The sequence below is a fragment of the Ochlerotatus camptorhynchus genome, unplaced genomic scaffold (genome assembly GCF_037179485.1).
Source record: "Ochlerotatus camptorhynchus isolate MF236.1 unplaced genomic scaffold, CSIRO-AGI_Acam_v1.1 ptg000277l, whole genome shotgun sequence".
NCBI lineage: Eukaryota > Metazoa > Arthropoda > Insecta > Diptera > Culicidae > Ochlerotatus > Ochlerotatus camptorhynchus.
The window spans coordinates 2,710,068-2,737,247 of NW_027040766.1; the positions used below are offsets into that span (position 1 = coordinate 2,710,068).

The following is a 27,180-nucleotide window of genomic DNA, read 5'->3' on the forward strand; positions in this document are numbered from 1 at the left end:
AAGATGTCCTTAAATTTCAGAAAAAAAAAAACAGCTTTAAACGCACAATTTAAAGAGATAGGTTTCTGAATTTCTGGCTGCTGAAGCATCATACATTTATCAATTATTGGTACAGTGTTCGGCTTATTGGGTTGCGTTTATTAAAAGTAAGAGCTTTTTGGGAAAACGCCTTTTCCTTGATAAACCTAAAATAAAATGAACTAAACTTTTTGAAATTTAGCTCATTTTTAGTCATAGTAAAGATCATTCATATTCCAATAATTTTACTAAAATTCGTCCACTAGGTAAAAAGATAAAAATCATACGTTTTACTAAAATAAATCTAACTTCATGTAGGTTATTCCAATAAAGTCCAAAACTAAAACCATAAATCAATAAACATCTTTTTTTATATTATAGTTACTTTAACGCTCTTGGGTCATTCGTGACTTGAATGAGTGTTGAGAGGTGAGAGTTGAACTCGTGACTTTGGCGTGAGATGTAGGATCTTAACCGCTACGCCGGGGTCTCCCCCCACTAAACATCTATTTAACCATCAGCCAAGATTAAAAAAAATATAGGGGAGATGCAGGTAATGTCGGCCTAAGTGTCCCTAATTTGGGCCCATACATAAATTCAGCAATCGACTAAATTTTCAATAGCAACCAAAAATATCCATTAGTAACGTGCTAATAACGCGTTCACCTAGATAAAATTGATAAATAGCAGATTTTTAGCGATGGGCCCAATCTTAGATCCATAGGCCAACATTAGAGAAATTTCCCCTATCTATTCATAATGTTTCAAAAAATGTTTCACTATGCTCAATTTTGCGATACACTGCAGGTTCAATCCTGGGAAACAACTTGCTGACCATTTATTCATTTAGCGATTTAACTTCAAATGAACACTTGATATTAAGGACAAATAATACTCAAAAGCTATAATTGCAGGGCTGATAGCGAGACACTTTTTAGTGACATAGTCACTTTTTTCAGGCTAGTCACTAAAAAGCCCTTAAAAAGGCAACTCACTAAAGTCACTGTACAATACATCTTAAAACTATAATCAAAAGGTACAACACAATAAACATGTTATCTTCCGCTATCCAATAAGCCTCCTCCACCAGAACGGGAGCCGCTTCCAGTGGTTTCATTGTATGGCAGATTCGCCAACAAGGGTCAAAACGCTTCCATTGCAGCAATGGACGCAAAGCGTGGCCAGCACTCACACATTCATCACGAAACGGTTGCTTTCCAAAGTCGACGACGCATCGACTGAAAGAACTGTTGATGAAGAACAATGAGGAGGACCACACAAAGGTTGCTTCCGAGTAAACAGACGATCGCGTAGCCGGCGCCGGTGGTGTAGTGGTAAGCGTGACTGCTTTCTAACACCCCGATGGGTCTGGGTTCAATCCTAGCCGAGGTCGGTGGGATTTTTCTGAGGCATAAAAATCTCTGGTCACGTCTTCCTTCGGAAGGGAAGTAAAGCCGTTGGTCTCGGCCCATGTGTGTTGAATGGGTACGATATCCTACGCAGGTGTGGAAGCTGCCTTTCTGCACATTCGATTGCCGTCAATGGATGGCAATCGATGTCCGTCGGTGATTGGCACTAGATTGCGAAACAGAGACCGACGTTAAAGGAAAGAAAATACGATCGCGTGACACACATTGAGAGTGGTCTGCTTCTGTCGACAGTCGAGTGAACACTTGAATTTATTTCAATGTATATCATTCTTCTTGCAGTGTAGCAGTTCCAAGCAAAATAGCAAAACAAAATGTTTTTGAATCGACCTTCTCCTATTTGTATGAAACTTTGCCTAATTATTTGTTATGGGCAATGATTCACATTCCTGCAAAAATTCGACCATTTTAGATCTTGTAACATTTTGAAAATGGCGTCCTTAAATTAAAAAAAAAATGTAGCACGGAAACGGAATTTCTGATCAAAATGACGTCTGAGAAAAAGTTGTAGAGAAAAAGAAGTAAAAATCATGGTACCGTAAAATGGGGTAACATTGATAGTTCTTTTTAAAGTTTATTGTAAATATTTCTTACAGCAATGAATGTTTTTCATATTTTATTTTATTTTTAAACAAGTACTGCGGATCCTAGAGTCAAATCGCTAGTGAAATGTTTAACGGAAATCAAATAATTTGCACTAATTTTTAGTTTTGTGACCGAACATCAGTATTTTGATTTGGAGTTACTTTGATAATGCTCCATGAATGTAGAAAAAAAATGCGTGAAACTAAAACAATTGATTTCAAGAAATATGAAACTTTGAATGAGTATATAATCAGAAAACATTATAAACAATAATAATACAACATTAAATTTGTGATGGCTATATCGTAAATTCATTTCAAAACAAAAAAATTGTTTTTTAATATGTTTGTAAAATAATTACAAACTATATAAAAACTACAGAGTGGCAAGTGAAGCAGGAAAACTTGGCAAATTTCGGGAATGTTTTTCTACCAGGAAAAACTGAGAAAAAACTGGGAATTTTTAAGCAAGACCAGGAAAAATAATAATATTCAGGTGCATGTCGGTTTGAAATGATGACGTTACTATTTATGTGTGATGTGTGCAAAATAATATACCTGTATATTCAATACACTTTGATAATCGAGCAGAAAAGCATCAGAGCTTTCTTCGCTGCCGTCATGACGGCGCAACTGTGCTTTATGTTCTCAGTACGAACACAATGAAAGCTCATACATCAGTGCACGGTCCCTAACCTCACACTTTGGTCTTGTTGTATCCCTTTCATTTTACACCAGAGTAAAAGTGATGGCAACCACCTAAAATGGTCAAATTTGACATCTTCGTGCACTGATCTATCACAAATCTTGCTTTCGGTGCTGGATGGATACGTGATTGACAACCCTAATAAAAATAACCATAAAAGAGAGCTTAACGACGTGTTCGGGGTATCATCCAAACCATGTGTGGGATAGTTTACCCATCTGGGATACAGTTCGTTTATGGTATTTGTTTATTAGGGAAGAGAAAGTGCGAGCTTTCATTAGATTTCGTTGTTGTATGAAAACTGTTACCCAAGGGGTATTCAAATCTGCACATTTTAATCTGTGCCGAGTTTTTGAGCAGCGCCGAAAGCTGTGCCAAGCGCTATGCCGAACGTGGTTTCAATCAAAGTGTGCCTATCAATGTGTCAATATTCCATGAATTCCATGGAAGTGAAAGCCATCAAACCTGTACGGTGTTCAACCCGTCCACCAGATTCCGGCTCGATGTCCCTGCTGCTGATTCCTTGCAGCTGTACAGAAACGAAGGCGTAACCCAAAATTGCCACCTGCTTCCTATCAAATTATTCCCGACTAAAGTAACTCAGAATTTGAACGGGCGAGAATTCAATCTCACCCTAGTAGCAACATCCTCGGGCCAGTTTCTAATAAAGCCTCAAATCAAATTTTCTGTAATGAGCAAGGCTTTACAGTTGACCAATCGGCAGACCACCTATCGTTCTGGGGTCCCTTGATACGAGCTAGTACAACAGACTTGTCCTATACTATTGCACTAAGGCAATCGTACTCCGATCCAGGACTGATGGAATATGTGTGGTTAATACCCATTGACTTCCCCCAGCAGTACTGGGACTTCATTCAAAATTATATGGACATCCCTATAAAGTCCTGTGGATATCCCATCGTAGCCAATATCAATTGTGACCAATGACTGTGAACGTGTATAAAATGACGTTCATTGTCTCCAGGTTTGTTTTTGATTTTGATGATCACGGGATCCAACCAGTTTGCACAATAGGTAGCTTTTGACCAACCGTCGGTCGCTGGAGGTAACCAGTTTCAGCCGTCTTGACTGCCGTATAGACAATACCCTCTCGACTAGAAACACTGGAATAAGAGACCAGCGGAGAAAAAAAAAACATGAATTTGGCAACAAGATAAACATCAAAGCAATCCTGGCATGACTCGCATTTCCAACTGGTTGCAAGTGACTTCGCCAATGCACCGACGAGCGAGTTCATGAGTGATTGTTAAACGATTTTAATACTCTTACCTAATTGAAGCAAACCATTTGTAAACATTGCAGATTGGAACCGATTTTGACAGTTCGATTGGAATCATAACAGTGTCTCCACTGGTCGCTTATTCCAGTGTTTCTACTCTCGACCGGCCATGAACTAGATTGAATTCGATCCAGAATAGAAGCTGTTCTGGATGAAATCACGCGCCACTGGGATTTTTGCTGTGAATCGGATGAGACGGACTTAGTTTTGTTAGATTTAAATAGATTCACGGTTCAGAGATTACAGATTTTTTTCAGAGCGACCCTCGAAACCGGTTTGTCGTTCTTAAATTCTTGATTGAATCGTTGTTTTACTAGTTTTATAAATGACAACAAATTCTCTCACTAGCCTCAATTTTGGTTAAACAAAGTATTCAACCGAGTAGTCAACCTTAGCAACGATTGGCAAAACGTCAACACCCAACAGTGATGCCATTTTATATTATATCGTTTTTGTCAATTATATCGTCATTTTATATGTCAGTTATATCGTTTTTGTCAATTTCGCTAAGGACCAATGTACCGTAATGTACCGAATACCGGGCAGTCTTTTAATCCGGACGTTACATTTTTGAATAAATATGACACCCACTTGGCAACATAATAATTATTTTAGATGAACATGGACGACACTATAGGATCCTACTAAAATGTTCGTGGCATTTGAATCGTATTTGGGCATATTAATCAGCTTTTTAAAGTGTCCGGATTTTTGGACTAAGTGTCCGGATTTCGGTGCATTACGGAACCCATTTAGTTAAACCAGGATCAGGGTTGCTTCCACTCACTTGCTATAAAAAAATGATTTCCTGAATTTTGAAATCATTAGATGTTATAATGATATTTTGTACTTGTTATATACAAGAAGAGGTCGAAAGGCAAGTGTTTGACTAATATAATCTGTCAATTTCGCTACCAGAGTGTTACAATCAGCGATCTTATGATTCGTGAGCGTTCACTCAGAGTGAGCGCTCGCGAGTTGTAAAATCGCTGATTGTGACTATCTGAAAGCAAATTTGACAGGTTTCATGTGTCAAACACTTGCCTTTCAACCTCTTATTGTATCTACCAAGAACAAAATATGATTATAACATCAAATGTTTTCAAAATTCAGAAAATTACCAGGATTAAGGCTTGAGCGGAGGCAGAAAAAAAACTAAGTGTGTGCGAAGCATATAATTTGAAGTATTTCAGTAAATATATGTATAATATACTTAAGACATTTCTCTTATGTAGAAGAATTATAGGAAATCTGTAAAACTGACAAATTTAAAGCTTTGAAAACCCAGGAATTTGTATAGAAGAAACCAGGAAAACCGGGAAAAAACAGAAATTTAAAATCAGAAATTCACTTGCCACCCTGAAACTATAAACGATGTCAACGGAAATAACTTAAGCTACAATAGCCAATTCGGAAAAAAGCACAGAGAGTCAATTTAGTTAATATATCTTTTTCTTCTTCTTCGAATTTCAAGCTTATTGCATATCGCATATATTAGCTTATTGCGTGCTCTCAACTTAGTGTTCTAGATGCACTTCCACAGTTATTAATTGAGAGCATTCGATGCCTGTACCATTTTTGCATTGGTATAATTGTGTGGCAAGTCCAATCATACTTCTATGCTCAGGGAAGTCGAGAAATTTTCCTACCCGAAAAATTCCTAGACCGTACCGGGAATCGAACCCAGCCACCTCCAGCATGGTCTTGCTTTGTAGCTGCGCCTTTACCGACTGAGCTAAGGGAGGTCCCAGACTTAAAAAAAATGTAAAAAAAAACTCGAATATTTGAAGAAAAAACTACTATGTTTGAAATTTTTCTTTAAAAAAACAGCTCATGATGAATAAAAACTTTTTGATCGTTTAAAATTATGGATACCTTAAAATTAAACATGAACTTTTGATATATTTTTTAAATCTTTTGTTTAATCGGTCTGTTATGCAATTTATACTCAGACGTTTGAGACGTTTTAAATAATTTTCTGTTAAAAAACATGTAATTCAAATTACTAAAAACATTGTTCAGCCATTCCATAGCAAACAGATATAGTGGTTCGCAGAATTTCGTTAATTTTTTAGTACTGTTCCTTACCGCAAAATATTAGACCCGTATTTTTTTTATTTTGTCATTAGGGAGACCATTGCCATGTTAGGGTAGTCCAACAAATCGTTTTTTTTTTTCAAAATTTAATTATAATCATCAAAATTGATTATAATTTAATTTTCGTTAGATTTTTAAAATACCTACTGGATTTTGAATGTTCAGTTAATAATGTTTGATGAAAAAAGTAAATTATTTAGCATTTATCTAGATTTTCTTTTCGATGCCTCGGGCTAACTAACTTCTAAGATCACGAGAGATAAAATCAAGATTAAAGTCTCAAATTTAACTTTAATTCTAATCGAAAGGATTGAACTCTAAACTTGTATGATTGGTGCCCCCGTTTGAAATTAGATACTAATTGAATGTATTTCTACAAAAGCTTTTTGAGTTATTTTAGTTCTTTTATTTGAAATGAAGTTCTACGGTTACTTCTGAAAACCCATCATCTACAAATATTCTTGAACATCTGGAAAGTTCCTTGAAATTTTACAAAGTTCCCAAAACTTTCAAGAAGTTCATTGAGCTTTTTAGCAGTAAGATCTCTGAAAAACTACAAGAGACAGCCCTATGGGGTTCTACGCAATGGTGACGTAGGACTAAATACGTGGTTTTATAGAATAAATCTTATTGGTTAACTGCTGTAGGAGCTTGTGTTTTGTGTAGGAATAGGAATTTGAGAGGGCTTCTCTCTGTTAATACTCTTTAGTATAACGCGCTTGACATAGATGGCCCACAATGACTCACAAAGAGCTACTGATTCCGATCAATAGCGGTGCGACTTCTTCCTCCTTCTATGGCAGCCTTGGAGAACACCACCACTCACCACGTGGTGATTGAATAAATTTGAAATCTGTGTTAGAGAAATCGCTTTTCGCAGGCAATCGGTGATAATTTTTACTAACATAGCAACAGTTGCCCATTCGCGCAATTTTCAATTTTGAAAAATGAAAGGGTCTTAATTTTAACAGATTCGTTGAAACGCAAATCCTATCGATTGGCGTTTTAAGAATTAAAATCCATCATCTCTGGATCAAAACCCTACCGTTTTCATGCCACGACCGACTTTGGTTTTTGAAATTGCACCCTCAGTGTTGTTTTAAGTACATGGTATGTTAGATTTAAACATATCTAGGTAGAGCTGGAATAAGGCGTAACATCCTTTTGTAAATAATGGCTTCTCTCGATGATTTTTAGGAATTCAAGGCACGCTCACGCAAATCAACATTACCGTCGGGTAGGAGAAGTCTTACCCTACCTGATGGTGATGTTGATTTGCATGGGCGAGCCTTGACTTTCAAGATATCACCGAAAAAAGTCATTGTTTTAAAAAGCTTTTACGCCCTAATCCAACTTACGTGAAGCCTTTCGTTGCCAACCGGAGAACACCACCACTCACCATGCGGTGATTGCATAAACACCGTTTGGTGAGACTGGATGGAATGCAACTTTGAAATCTGTGTTAGGGAAATCGCTTTTCGCAGACAATCGGTGATAATTTTAATTAACATAGCAACAGTTGCACATTCGTAAAATTTTCAAAAGTGGCCTTTTGTAAAATGACAAAGTCTTACAGTAGGAATATTTCTGATCGATTGGTGATAAAATTATTGAAATTGGTCCACGGGCAACTGAGTTATTAACATTCAAAATCTTTCATAATGTTGTTACATGTTCTATTTTCGGTTTTCACAAAGTGTACCCCCATATAGAAATCACAGATGTAGTCCTACGTCAAAACTGTAACGAAGTTCCCTAAACTGATGCGGGGATCCATGAAGATCTTAAAAGTTTGTTGATATATTTTTAGGTCTTCTACAAAATTTCTTGCACTTATATGAAGTTTTATGCAGCTGCTCAAAATACTACGAAATTTCCAAAGCTTCTACAAAATTTGCTGCATTTCTACGTTTCTCCTTGATTTTCCGCGAAGTTCCACGCATAGAATTTCTTGAACTTGTACGTAATTCCAAGCTCATGCGGCTTCAAAAAAGTATCCTGAAATCATATGAACAATAATGAGGTACTCTGAAATTTAATAATGTTTAACTTCGACGAAGATCCCAACACTTAAATAGAGTTGCCACTTCTACGCAGTTTTCTGAACTTTTCCAAAGCTCCCTGAGTTTGTACGAATTTTTCTGAAGCTCTATGAAGTTACCAAAGTTTCTTCTAAGTTTCGTCAATTTCACCGATGATCCCTGAACTTCTTAAAAATCCTTAAAGTGTTACGAAGTTCTTTGAGTTAAATTGAAAATCCCTGAACTCTTGGCCAATTGGTAGAGCCTAAAGTCGTCTTATTATGCTATCGATTAAATGTCGATACATATAATATCAATTCTCTACATTGTTTCTCAATAAAAAATAAAAACTAAAAAGTTACTTCAAAGCTGCTTGAAAAAATAGCGCTGTATTAAAAAACTACAAGGGACAGGCCTATGGGGCTGTACGCAATGGTGACGTAGGACTACGTGGTCTTATATAATAAATCTTATTGGTAAACTGCATCAGGAGCTTGTTTTTTGTGTAGAAATAGGAATTTGAGCGGGGTTCTGCCTGTTTATACTCTTCAGTATGACGCGCTTGACATAGATGGCCCACAGGGACTCACGAAGAACTACTGATTATGATAAATAGCGGTGCGGATTCTCCCTCCTTCTATGGATGCTCATATTGGCTGCAGCTCGCTGCTTGCAGGCAGCCTTTGGTTGTGCACTGGAGAACGCCATCACTCATCACGCAGTGATTGAATAAACACCGTTAGGTGAGACCGGTTGGAATACAAATTTGAAATCTGTGTTAGGGAAATCGCTTTTCGCAGGCGATATGTGATAATTTTAATTATCATAGGAACAGTTGCACATTCGTTCAATTTTCAATAGCGACATTTTGAAAAATTATAAAGTCTTAAATTTGACAGAAGCGTAGAAATATTCTGATCGATTCAGTTTGAGTTTCATTCACAAAAAAGAAAATTCTACCTGTGGTGCATTAGACCATCCACTGTATACGTTGCTGTTTGAAAGGATAAACGTGAATCCATGTCTGAATTCTTGTATACAAACATAATGCTAGATGTTTAACAAAATCGTCCGCCCGTGTCCTTCCTCTCTGTCTCGCTCTCTATCTCGGTTTCCTTTTATTCAATTTTATAACTACTGCAGCAAACGGCACCATAGTAATAAAACTCCTGCTCCAGCGCGCAGCTGTGAATTTATGTTCGCCTCCGACGCTTTGCTCGCTTCGTAACAATCGAACAGGCCGACGGACGTGATTACAAGATTAATGTTACACCTGTTCTGGTAATTCTTGTCAACACTACTTGACCTCTTTCCCACCACCCCTTTCTCGCTCCTCCACTGTCCTTTAGGCAGGTCTCAAATTTCAACATCGAATTGCATTCCACACCCACCATCCAAGGTGATCAAATTCCTGTATTTAGAATTATTCAACGATTGCAAGGAAAATAACGCATTTGCATCCCTTCTACTTGAAACGTGTGTGACTCACTTAAGGTTAAGTGGAAGGAAGGTGTTTAGCTGCACTGTTTACCTTTTTATTGATATGGTTTGAAGTTCTGCTCCGCAACCTGTACTTGTAATTTTCTCCTCGAGTGGTGTACGTGTGCACATTGCTTTGACTGTGCCGTTGCACGCGATGAGGAACAATAATAATTACGGCTACTGTCGATTGGAGGAGCAGAGTAGCACTGTGTTCTTCATCTAACTAAACAACCGCCGACCACTTCAACAGTGATGCACATGAATGCATGCAAGGAGTGCAATTTTCAATCTATATGAAAGATGGAGCGGTAATTTCATCCCACTCTCGAAGGTTGGTGTGTGTATCATTGCGCGGAATCGACAGAGTGTTTCTTCCCAAGTGGCGGCGAATGATGTGTAGGATGAAAGTGGCTGATTGATTGAAGCTTTGATTGGAGCAATTGAGATTGATATCAAGAATGAATTATGAGTAATTTGCGGAATTACTTTTTGACTTCACTTAAATTCTTCACTCCGTAGGATTCTGTACACGCAATCTACATTACATGAATACCAACAAAGTCGTAACATGCTGTCACAAAAAGTTCATAATTTCTTATTAGCTCTCCGACCCAGATAAGACGTCATTCCATAATACCTCCTGTCCGTGAGTTATGGGTTCTTCACAATCATTAGCAAACAAACATCAGTCGCCATAGTTCCGCCATCCATCGCACCATATCACCCCTAACATTATAGAAAACCAGGGGACCATTCTCCTCCACATGGTCGATATAACTTACGACTAGACGACCGTAGCCAGTGTGTACAATGACAATATAATTGCCTAATGCAATTATCCTTCATCATCGTCGTCGTCGTCGTCAACGATGTTGTCCCTGGCCGTTGTTGTCGCAATTGTCGGTCGACTTTTGCGTTGCCCTTTTGCACCCGATTATCCTCAGCTCACTCTTCCACCGAAACTGCCGCCAGGGGACGGACAGATCCGCTCATATTTTCCCCCACCCAAAATTGCACTGATTTCTGACAAATACGATCTTCTTATTGCAGCCAATTCCAAACGCCGATTTCATAGTGCCAGTTGAAATAGACGGAACCGTGCACCAGGTGTACGTTCTGAAGCGACCGCACGTCGACGAGTTCCTGAAGAAGATGGGCGAGCTGTACGAGTGCGTGCTGTTTACGGCGTCGCTGGCCAAGTATGCTGACCCTGTGGCGGACCTGTTGGATCAGTAAGTTCCTTGTTATGGTTTAATCACGTACATGAAATTTACTTTATTTTGCATCCTCCCCATTTGCAGGTGGAACGTGTTTCGGGCGCGGTTATTTCGCGAATCGTGCGTCTATCACATGGGCAACTATGTGAAGGATCTGAACAAACTAGGGAGAGATTTACAAAAGATAGTTATTGTTGATAATTCACCTGCTAGTTATATTTTCCATCCGGACAACGCTGTAAGTATGAATTTTGTTGTTGATCTGTAATCGATGGTTGGGTGAACTTTTCAAATGAGCTGTCTGTTCAAAACTAGTTTTACAATGAAATTTTTCGTAACTCAATTATTGACATAGGGGAATTTACGTATTCTCGGCAACCTAAGCAGCGACCTTCTTTCTATAGCCTTTTTCTCTATGGAACGCACACATATGCAGTATTGGTTTGATTACAATCTTTTGCTGCCAGCTGCTCTAACAATTTCAGTCGAAAGAATTGTCAACAACTGTTTTGAAACGCTTTTACAAAGCTCCAATCTTCTCTAGTGAGAGCGAGTATTGTCGGCAAACAGTTTTTCTTGGGCAACCGTTCCATTTGAACTGCATGTAAATCTGCTGTTCTATTATCGGCAACTCGAAATCAGCTACAATTTGTAGTGCGTGTGTTTCATTTCAAGAACACCCTGCTAGATTGCTTTTTCTCAGTGGTAAAAATATAGTCAAATTGAAGCTGAAAGCATAAAGAATCGTTTGCATGCATTCAGCGAAGTGTTTTCATAAGAAAATCCAGTGAAAATAGTGTTTCAATTTGGGTTGCCGAAAATAGTCTGTTATGCCGAAGCCGTCATTTCCCCTAGGTGATCTACATTGAATTGTGTATGATTGATAGCGGGTTGCTTTTTTAAAGGTGGTCACTAAAGTCCCTTTTTTCGCCATACCTGCTTGAATTGCAATGGAAAATTTGTTCAAAAAATAAATAAAAGTTGTTACAGGGCTACAGTACGCTTAGTTCCTAGTTGGGTGTTCATTAAACTAACGAACGGAAAAGTACGCAGAAGAAAGAAGGCGATACATTATCAAAGCACACATTAAAAAATGTACTTTCTCCTCTTTTAAAAAAAATCAAGTCGAACTGGACTAGATTTTCAGGATATAGTCACTTTAAATAACTTTTATAAGAACGTTTTTCCGAAAGCAATTTGGGCAGATTTTAGAATGGATTCTAGATATAGGAAGGAAATTCCGAGGATAATTACAAGGGCTACTTAGAAAGCATTTATTTTCTAAACTTTACGGAGAATTCCAATTCAATTCAAGCTGAGTAATGCATTAGGTCCTAAATAATATTAACAGATTCTCTTCGTCGACTTTTTCTTTACATCCTCACGGCCATATTAAGACATTCTCTGCTATTTGATGATCGATCGATGAAAGAAGCTTTTATCAAGCTTCTAATACGACAAACACGAGAAGAACAGGGCTGGTAGTGCTGATGCGATATAATAGTAGTGACTTTAGTGACTAAAATTATGGAAATAGTGACTTGTAAATACAAAATAAGTAACCATTTATATGGTAACTTAGAATTTCAAGTACGGTTTGATATTGAAATCATTGAGCTTAAAATCAAATTTCATAAATTCCTCTAATTTAATCAAATCTCACAACGGAATCTCCTGTGAAGAACATTTTGAATAATTTACTTTTGCTTACGTTATACATGATGACTAGCAAATAGTAATTCTCATTTTTTTTTATGAGCTTGAATTTGATTTTGCGTTCGAAATCTTTAAAATTTTGATATATCTATGTAGGTAACTTTGATAATTCGCTAAGAACTTTTCACAGAATTTCTGCAGAATGATCTCAAGAACATTTTTAGAATAATTCCCCTTCTCTTAAACTTAGAGGCAAATAAGCTTTTACAAAAATAATATTGCATTCTTGAAATTCTTTGCAGAACAATCAACAAAATTCTTGGAATAGATGATTTTCTAGTTGGAAATTCTTAACATCAAATATCAGAATTAAAGAGGACATTTTATACGATCGATGAGGAGATGAAAGTAAAGAGTTGATAGTTCCGTTATAGTACGGCAGTGTGAAATTTGTATATAGAAAGTAGAAAGCGAACCTAGGACAATTTTGAGGAAGGTACGAATCGGATAGGGCATCTCCTTTACCAAGCTAATCCGTTAATGATGGATGGTGAGGGGTGTTTCCCCCTGCCACAACTGGCAAAAGGGATGATCACCGATTTGCTCATGTACCTTCGATGTGCGGAAACAGTTCTATCGATTGTTTTACACTCAAGTCGCCATCTGACGTAAACAACTACCCGATTCACACCTTCCTCAAAATTGTCCTTTGCTCGCTTTCTACTTTGTATTTACAATTTTTACACTGCTAACACTGCGGAACTATTAACTCTATAATTTAATCTCATCATCTATCATATGATATATCATCATATATCATATAAAATCTCCACGCATGAAGTAATAACACATAATTAGTTAAAGTAGATTATGTTCGATTTTTATTGATTCTTCTAGGAACTCCCTGAAGGCTCCTTCCATATATTCATTTTAAATTTATTTGAATTCTACTCTATCCATGCAATTTAACCTGCAGAAATTCTATCCATGCAATTAACCTCAGAAATTTCTGCTTAGAATAACCTTGGAAATCTCCTCTGCCTTCGATTGGAAATTCAATTCGTATTTTCCTTAGAATTCCCATAGTATTTCCTCAGAATTCTCAAAACAATTTATCACAAACTTTGATACTCTTCTCATAATTCCTTTAAAATTGAACCCTCAATATTCGATTCCATTGGAATTCTTCTCGGAATTAATTTAGAACTCTTTAGAATTCTCTTGAAAGTATGTTCAGAATTCACCCAGAATTCTTTTAGAACTATCGGCAGAGAACATCTTTCTAGTTCACGGGATTTTCATGGAATTTTCATAGCTCCCATAAGCGAAATTTCAGAACTAATTTTGAATTCTTATTAGAATTGGGCCTAGAATCCTCATCCAAACATCATAGAATTCTTCTCAGAACTAAAATGCACTCTTAATTAGATTGGAATTATTTCCAAAGTTGTTTCGGAGCTGAATTTTGCGTTAAGCTTCTCTGAAACTTTAAATACCGAAAGTTGGAATTTGTTTTGTTACCAATAACTGAACAGTCTGAAATATCCATGTAAAATATTTTATTCGTGATAATAAATATAAAAACCTTATTGCAACTAAAATCATACACTTCATCAAGTAGTAATTTTTCGTCGGTGATTGGCACTCGATTGCGGAACAGAGACCGGCGTTAAATAAAGAAATTAAGATCAAGTAGTGATGGTTGGTTATATATATATATAGTTAATCTTCTGATTGGTTTAAGATAAATATGTATCCACACATCTAAAATTCCATCAAGTTCGCGTACCTGATGAGTTTAAAATTTCGATTCTTTGCAATGTCCACATATGTTAAATCGTCGATCATTTTCTTCAATGTCCTAGAACTCTAGTTTTATTTTGAGTAATTACATCGTAAATATTCTCTTAGTCTCGTTTTTTACACTCTAAGTAAAAAAAAATCAGAATTTAAAAGATTGGCTAAGATTTTAAAAATATCTCTTGCCTTGTTCTCAACCTTTACCTTTCAAATAAAAATATAGGTCTATGAATCATTTTTCAGAGTATACCAAGTGCGTAAAATGTATTGGCTTACTTAAAAGACTTAGTTCATGGTCTTATGGGTCAACTCCGAAGGTCTTATGGGTTAAATCCAGTGGCCTTGTGGGTCAAGTCCAGAGATTGTTGGTCACTCTTAAGGTTTCTCGTACAAACGCCAAGAGACAGACCAAATGTCGAGTCATCCATTCATACAAAATCGCAAGCCTTTTCGATCTGTTGTCTTCGATGGATATGCTTTTATTGTAGCAAAGTTGGAAGTCTCCACCACGGAAGACCGACGTGAAAACTGTTGTTGATATATTATTCAAGTTTGATGGTATTTAAGAAAATCTTCAAGGGATTTTAAACATTCAATTTGCAAATTTATTAACTCTCCCTTCTTAAAAAAGTGTCACCCTTCCCTTCAGAACCGCGAGCCTAATATATTAATTTCCCAGTTCAAATATTCTACCAGTCCTCCGATTCAATTTCCTCAGCTGAAACCAAGAGCCTCAAGGCAAAAGGCCTCGAAGTACGTTATCGAATTTCACCCGTATAAATCAAATTTATCATTTCGTATTCCAGTCACATCTCTCATTTCGAAAGCAGGGGGATGAAACTTTTCAGCGAAATCGTTTCTTGAAAGCAAGTTGCGTCGAAACAAAAAGTGCCTAGAATTTCTTTCGCATGACGTGGCCAAACAGAATCAGACGGCGGTGCCAGTGTGAGTCAGACAGAACTCCTGGAAGAACCGAGTCCTTGCACTCATTTTTTATTCATACTCGAAAATTAGAGTGCGGTGAGGAAGAAGTGGCATTGCCTTGAGACCGTGGCTGCCAGGATAACTTCTCTCCGCGTGAACAAACAGCACTAAGTGCTTCAACGGTCGGCAACACTTCCACCAGTCATGAGGAGGTTAAATAGTACAGAGCATAAAAATGTACGCTGCACTAACTAAAACCAGCCACTTTACGGCTAAGACGTGTTTTACGACTCGTCAGCTCGGATTTTCCTTGCTCCCCTTTTTCGGTTGGGTATCCTTGAGCAATGGGCGATAGAGATCATGTTCTAAAGGCAACATGGCAAAAGGCGAGGGTGGTCGATTCCGTCGCGCAACACGATACCGTACCGACCGGCGACCAAGGCCATTTTTATTTTTTTGCATTGCTCTGAAAACAACTGTGTGGTGCTGTCATTCGTACGTACTTCCCTTATACGTATGAGGGTATGAGCCAAGAATATGGAAGCATTATTGGTGCATCGGTTTTATTGCGTTCTACGTTTCTGTGCTTCCTTGTGAAGGAAGGTTCAGTCCTAAAACTTTTGGGTTCGATTTTTAGGGGAATCAAAGGAATACACTAAATGGCGTGTGCTTCCTGGTTATGATTTCGAACAAAATTGGGGGATGGATATTCAGATGGATCAGTTATTCTCCCCTTTTAGGAAACGGATAATTCATGATAGGGTAGTGCTCTAAGAACACCAGCCCGAAATCAAAGAGGAGTGTATGCCGTATGAGTCACAACAAGGCAAACCGAATTTTTGTTTTATATTTTTCGATGCCGTGTTGAAAAGTTTGTTTTTTTCACGTGCTTACTACACAAGACAAGAAACACTCAAGAAAAAGTTTTGGTTTATCATTTCGTAACCCTGTACGCAGTTCTTAAGAAATTGCTAAAACAAATAATTGTTGAGATGGTGCTTCTAGAAAGATTTTTTTATTTTCCTTGTGTAATAATGATTTGTTCAATTTTTACTGCATCGAATTTTGTCGTTTGTGTGTGTGTATTCCCTCTAACCCCCACTGGCCGGCAGTGTTATTATGGAAGAACTCTCTCTACAATGTCGCATACTTCCTTTAACGAACACAAATTTTCTTGCATTGCCATGGTCATCTGGGAGGAGGTTCGCATGTAGTGCTTTCCCCAGGAACAGTTCGCGGCCACCAACTGCCACCCGTCTAGTCTTGGGCGTATCCAGCGAGGCATCTTTCATATTGCTCGCAATTTCCGACACCGGTGATAGATCAGCAGCCGAGCACTTTAGCAAGCGGAAAACTTGCTGATTCACGGCAGCGTCGACAACTGAATCACCACCAAAACTCGCGACGGACACATTATCGACACGTTCCCGGGCTAATTCACCAACCGGACCGATCTCTCAATAGAACTACACGCCGAAAATGTAGCATCCGAACTCGGAGAACCGGGCTCCCGGGAGGCAATGAAAATCGACACCGAACAATGGAACTGAATCTGCGTTGTATATTTTAGAGGTTAGATTCAAGTTCAACTGAGCTATTCAAGGCAAACACAGGCAAAACACTTTATGAACACTTGCAACTAAATTTTAGCACGCAAATTAATAAATTTAAAGCCAGAATGTGTTTACGAAAAATACGCAGCAAAAGAAAAAAAAAACCTCAGCTTTCAAGCGCGGCCTACTGCGATCTTCTACTGCAATGAATTTTGTCGTTTGTTGCCAAATTGTCTTTTCTTTTGAATGTATTAAAACAAAATAAACAAACATGAAACTCGGTGCCACTTGGCTATAAATTAGGGTTCTTCTTAATATCGAATTCGCTCCCCATTCAATCGATTCCAAATCAGGTCCCTAAATTTGAGCTCATTTGGATGCGAACTTTTACTACACTGGCCCTTTTAAGTTATATGGGAATTATTATGGAAAACCTTTTTGTACTCTTCGTCCTAACCCTTCTCCATAATGATATACGGAAAGGTTTACTTCAGCTACAACGTTGCTGAAGGCCACTTTTTGTTTGAACGTCAAAGAAATTAGTTATTAATTGATGTCCAAGTACATGACATAGTAGCCTTATATGTTTGCCCTATTCTTCGTGGCCCAAGGAAAACCGAAAAATAACCGGGGATCATAAAAGTAACCTGGAAAACCGGGAAAAACTAGAGAATTCGATGGGAGAACCGGGAAATATCAATACAGCCTAATAGATGGTTATAGGTTATATTTTTATTTATTATGAATATATAAGTTTATTATAACTGATGATGTGTTTTTTGCACCAACTTAGGGACCATCCATAAATGACGTAGTCTATTTTTGACCAAATTTAGACCCCCCTCTCTATCTCGAAGCGTGTTTTGCTACACCTAATACATGACCGGTCACAACTTCTGAAACCTCCTCCCTTACTTACCTTACCAATCAGGCTAAGGCCTTGTTGTCCTCTGCTGTCCGAAGAAGTCGTCTCCACTCTACTCGATCCACGGCCACAGTTCGCCAGCCTCGTAGTCTGCGAAGGGTCCGCAGGTCACCTTCTACTTGGTCGATCCACCTTGCCCGCTGCGCGCCTCTTCTTCTTGTTCCTGTTGGGTCGCTTTCTAAAACCATTTTCACTGGGTCGTCGTGCGGCATTCTTACGACGTGCCCAGCCCACAATTTTTGCAATGTGGACGATGGATGGTTCTCCCAGCAGCTGGTGCAATTCGTGGTTCATTCGCCTCTTCCACGTTCCGTCATCCATCTGATCTCCACCGTAGATGGTACACAACACCTTCCGTTCGAAAACACCAAGGGCGCGTTGGTCCTCCACGAGCATAGTCCAGGTCTCGTGGCCGTAGATGACCACCGGTCTAATCAGCGTCTTGTAGACAGTCAACTTCGTGCGGCGGCGAATTTTATTCGACCGGAGCGTCCTCCAAAGCCGTCTAAAGTAGGCACGATTCCCTGCCATAATGTGTCTTTGAATTTCTCTGCTGGTATCATTTTCGGCGGTCACCAGTGAGCCCAAATACACGAACTCATCGACCACCTCGATTTCGTCACCGTCAATTTGAACTCGGGGTGGGAGGCTAACATTGTCTTCCCTAGAACCTCTTCCTCTGATGTATTTCGTCTTCGATGCGTTGATGGCAAGTCCAATCCGCTTAGCTTCAGCCTTCAGTCTGATGTACATTTCCGCCATCATCTCAAAGTTCCGTGCCATGATGTCAATGTCATCGGTGAAGCCAAGGAACTGGATGGAAGTCCTGAATATCGTGCCACTCGTGTCTATCCCAGCTCTTCTGATCGCACCTTCTAACGCGATGTTGAACAGCAGACACGTAAGTCCATCACCTTGCCGTAACCCCCTTCGAGATTCGGACTCGAGAGTGTCCCCGATACTCGAACAACGCACATCACTCGATTCATCGCCGCCTTGGCCAATCGCGTCAGTTTATCCAGAAATCCGTACTCGTGCATAATCTGCAATAGCTGATCTCGATCGATTGTGTCGTATGCGGATTTGAAATCGATGAACAAATGATGTGTGGGCACGTTGTATTCGCGGTATTTCTGCAGAACCTGCCGAATTGCGAGGGTAAATCCATTGTAAATAAGAAGATAAAATATGTAAACTTTTCTGAAGTCTGTTGCAAATAAAGGGTGATACGGTCAAAATTTGGTCAATATCAACTTGACGTATTTCTTTCAATTTTGCATTTAAAAAACCTGAACACCCCTCATTTTGAAGGTGTGTGTGTGTAGAATGTTGCTCCTATTTTGATTTTGGAATTCACTCTTCAGTTGTCAAAATGCCGTCCAAGCAAGAAGAGCAGCGTATCAAAATTTTGCTCGCGCATCGCGAAAATCCGAGCTACTCGCACGCAAAGTTGGCAAAATCGCTAAAAGTTGCCAAATCAACCGTTACAAATGTAATTAAAGTGTTTGGGGAACGTTTGTCGACAGCCAGGAAGTCTGGATCGGGGGGAAATCGAAAACCGGAAGCCGCTGAGACGACAAAGAGAGTTGCCGGTAGTTTCAAGCGAAACCCTAACCTCTCTCTCCGAGATGTCGCAAATAAGCTGGGTGTATCGTCTACAACCGTGCATCGAGCCAAAAAACGAGCCGGACTATCGACTTACAAGAAGGTAGTGACTCCAAATCGCGATGATAAACAAAATACGACGGCCAAAGCGCGATCCCGGAGGCTGTACACGACGATGCTGACGAAGTTTGACTGCGTGGTAATGGACGACGAAACCTACGTCAAAGCCGACTACAAGCAGCTTCCGGGACAGGAGTTTTATACGGCAAAAGGAAGGGGAAAGGTAGCAGATGTTTTCAAGCACATGAAACTGTCAAAGTTCGCAAAGAAATATCTGGTTTGGCAAGCCATCTGTACCTGTGGCTTGAAAAGCAGCATTTTCATAGCTTCCGGGACTGTCAACCAAGAAATTTACGTGAAAGAGTGTTTGAATAAACGTCTGCTGCCTTTCCTGAAGAAACACGGTTGTTCCGTACTGTTTTGGCCGGATTTGGCATCTTGCCATTACGGTAAAAAGGCCATGGAGTGGTACACCGCCAACAACGTGCAGGTGGTTCCCAAGGACAAGAACCCTCCCAACACGCCAGAGCTCCGCCCAATTGAGAAATACTGGGCTATTGTCAAGCGGAACCTAAAGAAGACCAAAAAAACTGCTAAGGGCTAGCAGCAGTTCAAGGCAAACTGGCTTTCTGCGGCGAAGAAGGTGGACAAGGTGGCTGTACAAAATCTGATGGCAGGGGTCAAGCGTAAGGCCCGGCAATTCGGATTTGAAAAAGCGGAAGCCTAACTGAATATTTTTCCTGAATTTTATACTAATGGAACTTGAAAAAGAAATTTAATTTGATTTTTTAAATAAACGATTTCACCGATTTACACGCGTTTTCCCTTGACCAAATTTTGACCGTATCACCCTTTAACACGAAGACTTCTTCATTTAGCGGAAATGCCTGTGTCATCGTCGAACAAAGATTTGTAGCAATCCTGAGAAAAAGCAGGAAGGTCCGTAGTGAAAATGTTATACAATATAGGCCCAAGAATGATACCCTGAGGAACTCCAGCTCAAACATGTAGTCGATCGGATTTAGAATTTTGATAATATACCTCCGGAGTTCTGTCAGTTAAATATTTTGAACTAATTTTATAATATAGAGTGGAAAATTAAACTTTTCCAATTTAGCAATCAAACCTTCATGCCAAACATTGTCGAATGCTTTTTCTATGTCTAGAAGAGCAACTCCAGTTGAGCAGCCTTCAGATTTGTTTGAGCGAATTAAATTGGTAACTCTTAAGAGTTGATGAGTGCCCATGGCGAAATCCACACTGCTCATCTGCGAAAATTGAGTTCGAATTGATATGAAGCATCATTCTATTCCAAATTATCTTTTCAAAAAGCTTACTTATTGATGAAAGCAAACTTATTGGACGGTAGCTAGGAGCTTAGACTGGATTTTCATACGGCTTCAAAATTGGAACAACTTTTGCATTTTTCAATTTATCAGGAAAGTATGCGAAATGGAAACATCTGTTAACTAGTTTTACCAAGAAAGACAAGGACTTTTTTTTATGAGGATATAGAAAATTCCATCATCACCTGGAGTTTTCATATTATCAAACTTTGTAGTTATAGATCCTACTTCGTCCAAATCAGTCCCCAAGGAATCATCAAAAATATTTTCCCGAGAGAAAATATTCAGATAATAGGACTAGTAAGACCCAAACCAAAATTATGGGAACTCTCGAATTGCTTAGCAAGTTTCTGAACTTTTTCCGAATTTGTGATCATAATTTTTCCACTTTCTTTAAGTTCTGCAAGGGTTCGGAACTCGGGTCTAATTTCGACACATTATTTTCAAAAAAAAAAATGTTCCTCGGACAGAGAATCGCTTTTTAATTTGTTTTTGCAAATCTCGCCAGAAAACTTTCATGGCAGGATCGCGTATTCTTTGATATTGCCGCTTACGGACATTTTTCAGACGGATCAAGAGCTGAAGATCGTCGTATATTATAGTTGAATTGAGCTCTTGCTTCAACTATAGAAGAGTCATAATTAATTTCATCTTTGATTAGCAAAGGAATGTTTGGATCAAAGCTTTATTCCATAAATGTTCGATATGATTGGGAGCTCTATGGTAATTGAAAGTAGAGCTGTTGGGATTAGGGATTTCTTGGGATATTTCAAAAGTTACGGGAAGGTGATCAGAACCGTCAGTTCAGCATGGGTAACCAATTGGCTACAAAGTTGACATGAATCAGTTAAGAGCAAATCAATAGTTGAGAGATTTCTTGCTGAAGAAAAGCATGTTGGGCTGTTTGGATATTGAATAGTGTAATAACCTGCAGAACAGTCATCAAACAGAATATTACCATAGGAATTGCTTTGAGCATTATTCCATGAGCGGTGTTTTACAATAAATTCAACAATAATGAAGAATTTAGACCTATGGCTGGTAAGTTTCTGAAGGTCACTCTTGAGAACATTATGTTGCTGGCCTACGCATTGGAAATAGGCTGCTATAAGTGTCCCAAGTAACAATTGTGGTTTTATGAGGGTTCTGTAGACCATGATTTATACTTGTAGAATGCTTTAAAACCTCAATAAAAATTGCAATGTTACTTGGGGTAAGTTGTCCAAATTTTGCTTCGACAGAGACTCCCAAAGTTTCAAAAACTTTGGTTTCAAATAGAGAAAAAATCTTCGGTTTTCAGAATTTCTGGAATTTTGTGATGTGCTTGAAGTTCAAGAATTCCCAAACGAATGATTTCTCCGAAAGAACTGGAACACTTTTAGTTGCGATATGAGAGTAAGTTTTTAGTTTTGATCAGAATGTGGTTCTGAGACTGTCCTCCCAAAGATCTGGGGTTAAAACAATTGACGTTCTTTCCTAAATTTGATGAATCAAGCAACATGTTCAGAAGACGTAAAATGCGTGGAATCAAATGACGTGGATAAGCTTTAAAATGATTTTATCATTATATTCCAACAGTTATTTTTCGGAAATTCATGATGCCAATCATATATATATAATTATATAATTATTTTTTTATAATGTATTATATATACAGAGTTCTTGATTTTTCCTGCACCGAGCTATTTAAATAATTTGCTGAATACGATTGTGCCACTTCACACTAAACTTTTTTGTTTTATTTTCCCATAACATACTGTGATAGTTAAAAATTTGAACTTAATTAGTTGCTTAATTTTTGCTATTTCTTGATTAAATTTGAAAATCCTGGTAATTTGGGAAATCTTAGTAAGATTTTAATGGAGGGAGATGAGGAGGGTTCATTCAACCATAAAAACTGCTCTTACCAAAATATCAAGTCGGAATTTTTTTTATCTAGTTCGTTTATTTGTAAGGCTCAATCGCGTTACCTTTACGGGGCCGATAGTTCATTGTTCTTTGTTTGTAACAAAATTCACTTAATTCTATGTCTAGTAGGAGTTGGGCCGAATACTCGTGGCTTACCCGAGGTTATAGGGGTACATTGTCGAAGGATCGGAAAAGGGGAGGAGCTTGGGGGTAGGGTTTCGTTGTCTCATCAGAGCGATGTCGCCAGTATGAATCGTAGTGTGGTTCTAGATTCGTCTGGAGTTCGACCGGCTATGGTGACCAGTGGGCGACGATGAAACTCATCGAAACGGGGTACAAGACCATCAGAAACTAATAAAAAGGTACAAAAGACAAACGAATTAAATTCTTATACTAGACATTTGCAGAAGCACATAAATCGACTGCTAGTTGGACACATAAACATTAAAAAAAATCGTACACCAACTTTTGTGAAATTCTGTTAAAAAAAAACCGTGTTTAGGCTATCAATATCATTTTCTGGGCAAAAATTTACACCATTTGGAAATTTATAAATGGTCGAATTTTAGCTAAAATGTGAATGACAATAAACAAACAATTATGCAAAGTTTCATACAAATCGGACAAGGTCAAATCTAGATAGAGCTGGAATTAGGGCGAAACAGCTTTTGTAAACAATGATTTCTCTTGATGATTTCGTGAAAGCCATGGCTCTTATTGCAGGGCTGGTAGCAGGTCTCTTTTTAGTAACTTGGTCACTATTTTCAAGTCTGTCACTAAAAAGTCACTTATTTCACCTAAAAGTCACTATAGTCACTATTTCTTAAAATTTAGTCACTAAAGTCACTTTTTTACGACTAATAATGTCAAGAGTAAATAATTTTCTTTTAAAAAATCATATCAAATTTGGTAAAAAAAAAATTTGTTAAAAGTTTCATTAAAAATCAGAGTTTAAAGTACGACAAAGAAGAGTTGCGAACAGACCACAACTGTTCAATTGGTGCTGATGGAATCAATAATATTTTTTTTTTCACATCTCCGTGATTTAGACGTTATCTTCGATTTTTTTTCCAGACCAAATTTTAAAATTTCTTAGTTTTTCTTTTGCCTTGTGATCTTGAAATATAAAGAAAATTTAATCGCAAATTTTCTGAAGTTTCGATAAAAAAAAAATCTGATTCCAACATCCTGGCTTCTTTACTTCGTGATCTTGGAAGTTTTCCAAATCTTAGATATTTCAAAAAATGGTCTACGAAAATTTACTAATTTAAATTTTTCAAGGACTGTGAACTTACATTCCCTATATTCAAAATATGAAAATTATTCCGGGCCGCACAAGTTTCTTAACTTGTTTGTCTTAGAGATTTCGATATCCCGAAATTTTTCAATTTTTTTTTTCGATTTCCAGATGTTAAGTGGCGCATGCAAACTATTTTACACAGCAAATAAATCTGACTCATATGTGAGTCCCGTTCAATAAAATTTGCATTTGAGTAATTTTTTATTGAAATAGGAGCAAATATCACTGATATTTGAATGCCATTTATTCATTAATGAGTGACAATTACGCATCTTTGAGTAAAAATTTACTCATTTCTTTGACTTACGTTTTTGCGAATTTAAGTTAACTTGACTCAAATATGAGTCAGATTAATTTGCCGTGTGTATTCACGATTTTTCCATCTTGGAAAATTTTCCTCGTTCCAGAATAATGAGATTTTTTCTTGGACCGCTACAAATCTGAGGTGTTTCAAAAGTTTCTATATCCGAGGTCTTTAAAATTTACTGTCTAAAAATTGTCAACATTTGCCTTGTTATTATTATTATTTGATTACCTAATAAGGCATAAGGATGATGCAAATAATATTTTCATTTTATGTCCGACATCACTCAAATAGGACGAGTAAGTTACTCATTTAATGATAAATTCTTAAATCAATAATAAAAAAATTGTGTACTTTAAGGATAAAGCGTAGAGTGAAAAATAATTTTAAAAAGAGCCAAATTTTCAAATTTTGGGTGACATAAAACAAAAATCAAATTAGCATTAGTCATAATCATGGTGACCAGCAAATCCCAATTTGTAATTTTCCGGGGCTTTCCCGAAATTTTGGTGATTTTCCCGGTTGATTTGAGCCAAGGAAATTTTCTGATTACTAAATTATAACCCATTTAGCTAGCTCTTCGGCTCAATTGCATATATGCTTCATTTAAATGTATATTTCACAACAGGGAAATACCAAATTTTTTTGACAAGATCGTTAGCTTCTTATCAAGAAGTCATTAAGATTTTTCGATGTTTTAACTATATTGAAAAAAAGTTCGCTTGAAACTCTTTACAGGATTTTTATGAAATGTTCTCAAATTTCCTTTAGAATCATTTTCTATCAACGAGTTATTTTCAGAGTTTCTCTAAAATTAATTTGAGATTCTCTCCGAGAGACCGTTGAAAATGTCTATACAACATTTCAGGAAAAAAAATCGAAGAATTCATCCTAAGATTCGCTTCGTAAAAACTTACTGAAACTTACTTACATACTCCTTATATTCTATTTAGAATTAGTCTGAATATTCCTTATAATTAACATGCAATTATCCTCAGAATTGTCACACAATTTTTCTCATAACTATCTTGGAGCTCTCCACTAAATTCTTCTGAAAATTCGATTGGAATTCTCCTCAGAATACCCTTTTAAATTCTTCTCGATATGCTCTTGGAATTAAACTCAGAATTCTCATAAAACTCACATGAGAATTCCTTTGGAATTGTTCCCTCAAAATTTGACTCCCTTGGTTTTTACTGTGAGATCCATGAAACTCTTTTCAGAATTCGCTTGATATTATCTTTAAATTTTCTAAAAAATTTCTTTGAATGGCCATCACAATTCTTCTAAGAACTTATTTTGAATATTAATTTGAAATGGACCTGGAATCCGCTTCACAATCGTCATGAATTTTCCAAAAGAACTACGTAAAGATTCTACTCTGAACGTCTGAAGTCCCAAAACAAATGACTTGGAGTTCTAGTGAAATCTCTCTTAGAGTTCTTAAAAAAGATCTGTTGGTGTTTTTCTCTGAAAAACATTGTTGTTATCTGCAGAATTCATCCTAAAATCTTTTCAAAATCTCATAATATTTAGTTCATGAAAGTGACTGTATCCTGAAAATATTTTCCAGTCCAGGGGCCCGCAATTTTTTTAAGGTCCAGAATCTTATTTTTCCCGGTTTGTCATCGAAATTCACGGAATTTTTCCGATTTTTTCCCGGTGTTTTCGAATTCGCGGCCTTTTCTCGGTTTTCCTGAATTCCTGGTTCACTGTATAATAAATAAATAATAATGTTTGAGGTAAATTTATGGGATCGGTAATCCATTACTTGTTTTATTTTAAAGGAGCATGAAAAATGTTCAGGATGGGTTGTGATTGTGAGTTTATAAAATTTCTCGAAGTGGGTCGCAGTCAACGAAATTACTAACCATTTTTTTCCGATCAATAAATGTCACTAGGGTAACCAACTTGGATTGGACCCCTACATATTTTGGACCCTTTTCATATATTTTTCTCGCTTACTGTCTAGTTTCTTCAAATTCATCTCGTTTGATGTTGTAATTACATTCTTTCAATTACTTGCTATGTCTCAAGATCATTAGTTCACCTAAAATTGCTTACAATTGCTCAATTTATGCAGTTTTAGAAAATGTTATCGAAAAAGTTTCACGTTTCGACGTTTGTCAAGAGGAATCGGCGTTAGTGGACTTGTTTTAAATTTGGTCTAAAATATACAATTCAATGATTTTTTTTTATCAAATCAGTTTATCTGACTTTGGAAGATGTATTTCACGTGTTTATAAAGATTTCACCTTAAGATTTTACTTAAAAAGTATTAAATAAAAAGTGTCCAAAAAAGATCGTAAAAAAATGTTACCAACTTATTTTGGACACTTATCAAATGAGAATCATCAAAAGAGCGACAAAAAAAAAATTCCGGTTGGTCGATCGTGCTATTATCTCAGATTTCTGATTAAATTGGTAAGTAAATCAATCAAAATTATATGAATTCATTGTTTTTAAATATATTTCTTGTTTATCAGGCGATTCAAAATGGGAAAAACGGCAAAACACGTAGAGTGGTCCACTCTGAGTTTTCCTAGTTTTCCTAGTTCCTAGTTTTGCACAAAAGTTTTCCTATCTCCCAAACGCATTTAACTAAGGGGCTGTTCATAAACTACGTAGACGCTTTAGGGGGGTGGGAGCGCTTGGCAGATGTCTACGGTCCATACATTTTTTTAAATTTTGTGTTTGAGACTGTCTTCTACGGAAGGGGGGGGGGGGGTTGAAATCTCTCAAAAACCGTCTACGTAGTTTATGAACAGCCCATACAAAAAATAATATGGACTGCAAGCATAGAGTCAGGTCTCCGTATTAAGATTTACTTCTGAATGATTTTTTTTATGGTATGATCAGTTGTTTCCTTATGTTATATTATATTTCCTCCGTTACTCGCGCCAACTTTTGTAACACGAGTACTCACGCGTTGTACTTTGTACAACAG

General features: G+C 37.5%; 1 protein-coding gene across 1 annotated transcript in view; it reads left to right on the plus strand.

Moving 5' to 3' along the window:
- The window catches only part of Tdh (L-threonine dehydrogenase), a 470,436-nt gene that overhangs the window by 184,745 nt on the left and 258,511 nt on the right, over window positions 1-27,180 (plus strand). Inside the window, exons 3-4 of the mRNA XM_065227947.1 lie at window positions 10,686-10,867; window positions 10,937-11,090. Of these exons, the coding sequence (XP_065084019.1) occupies window positions 10,686-10,867; window positions 10,937-11,090 (336 nt within the window). The remainder of the gene's footprint in view (window positions 1-10,685; window positions 10,868-10,936; window positions 11,091-27,180) is intronic.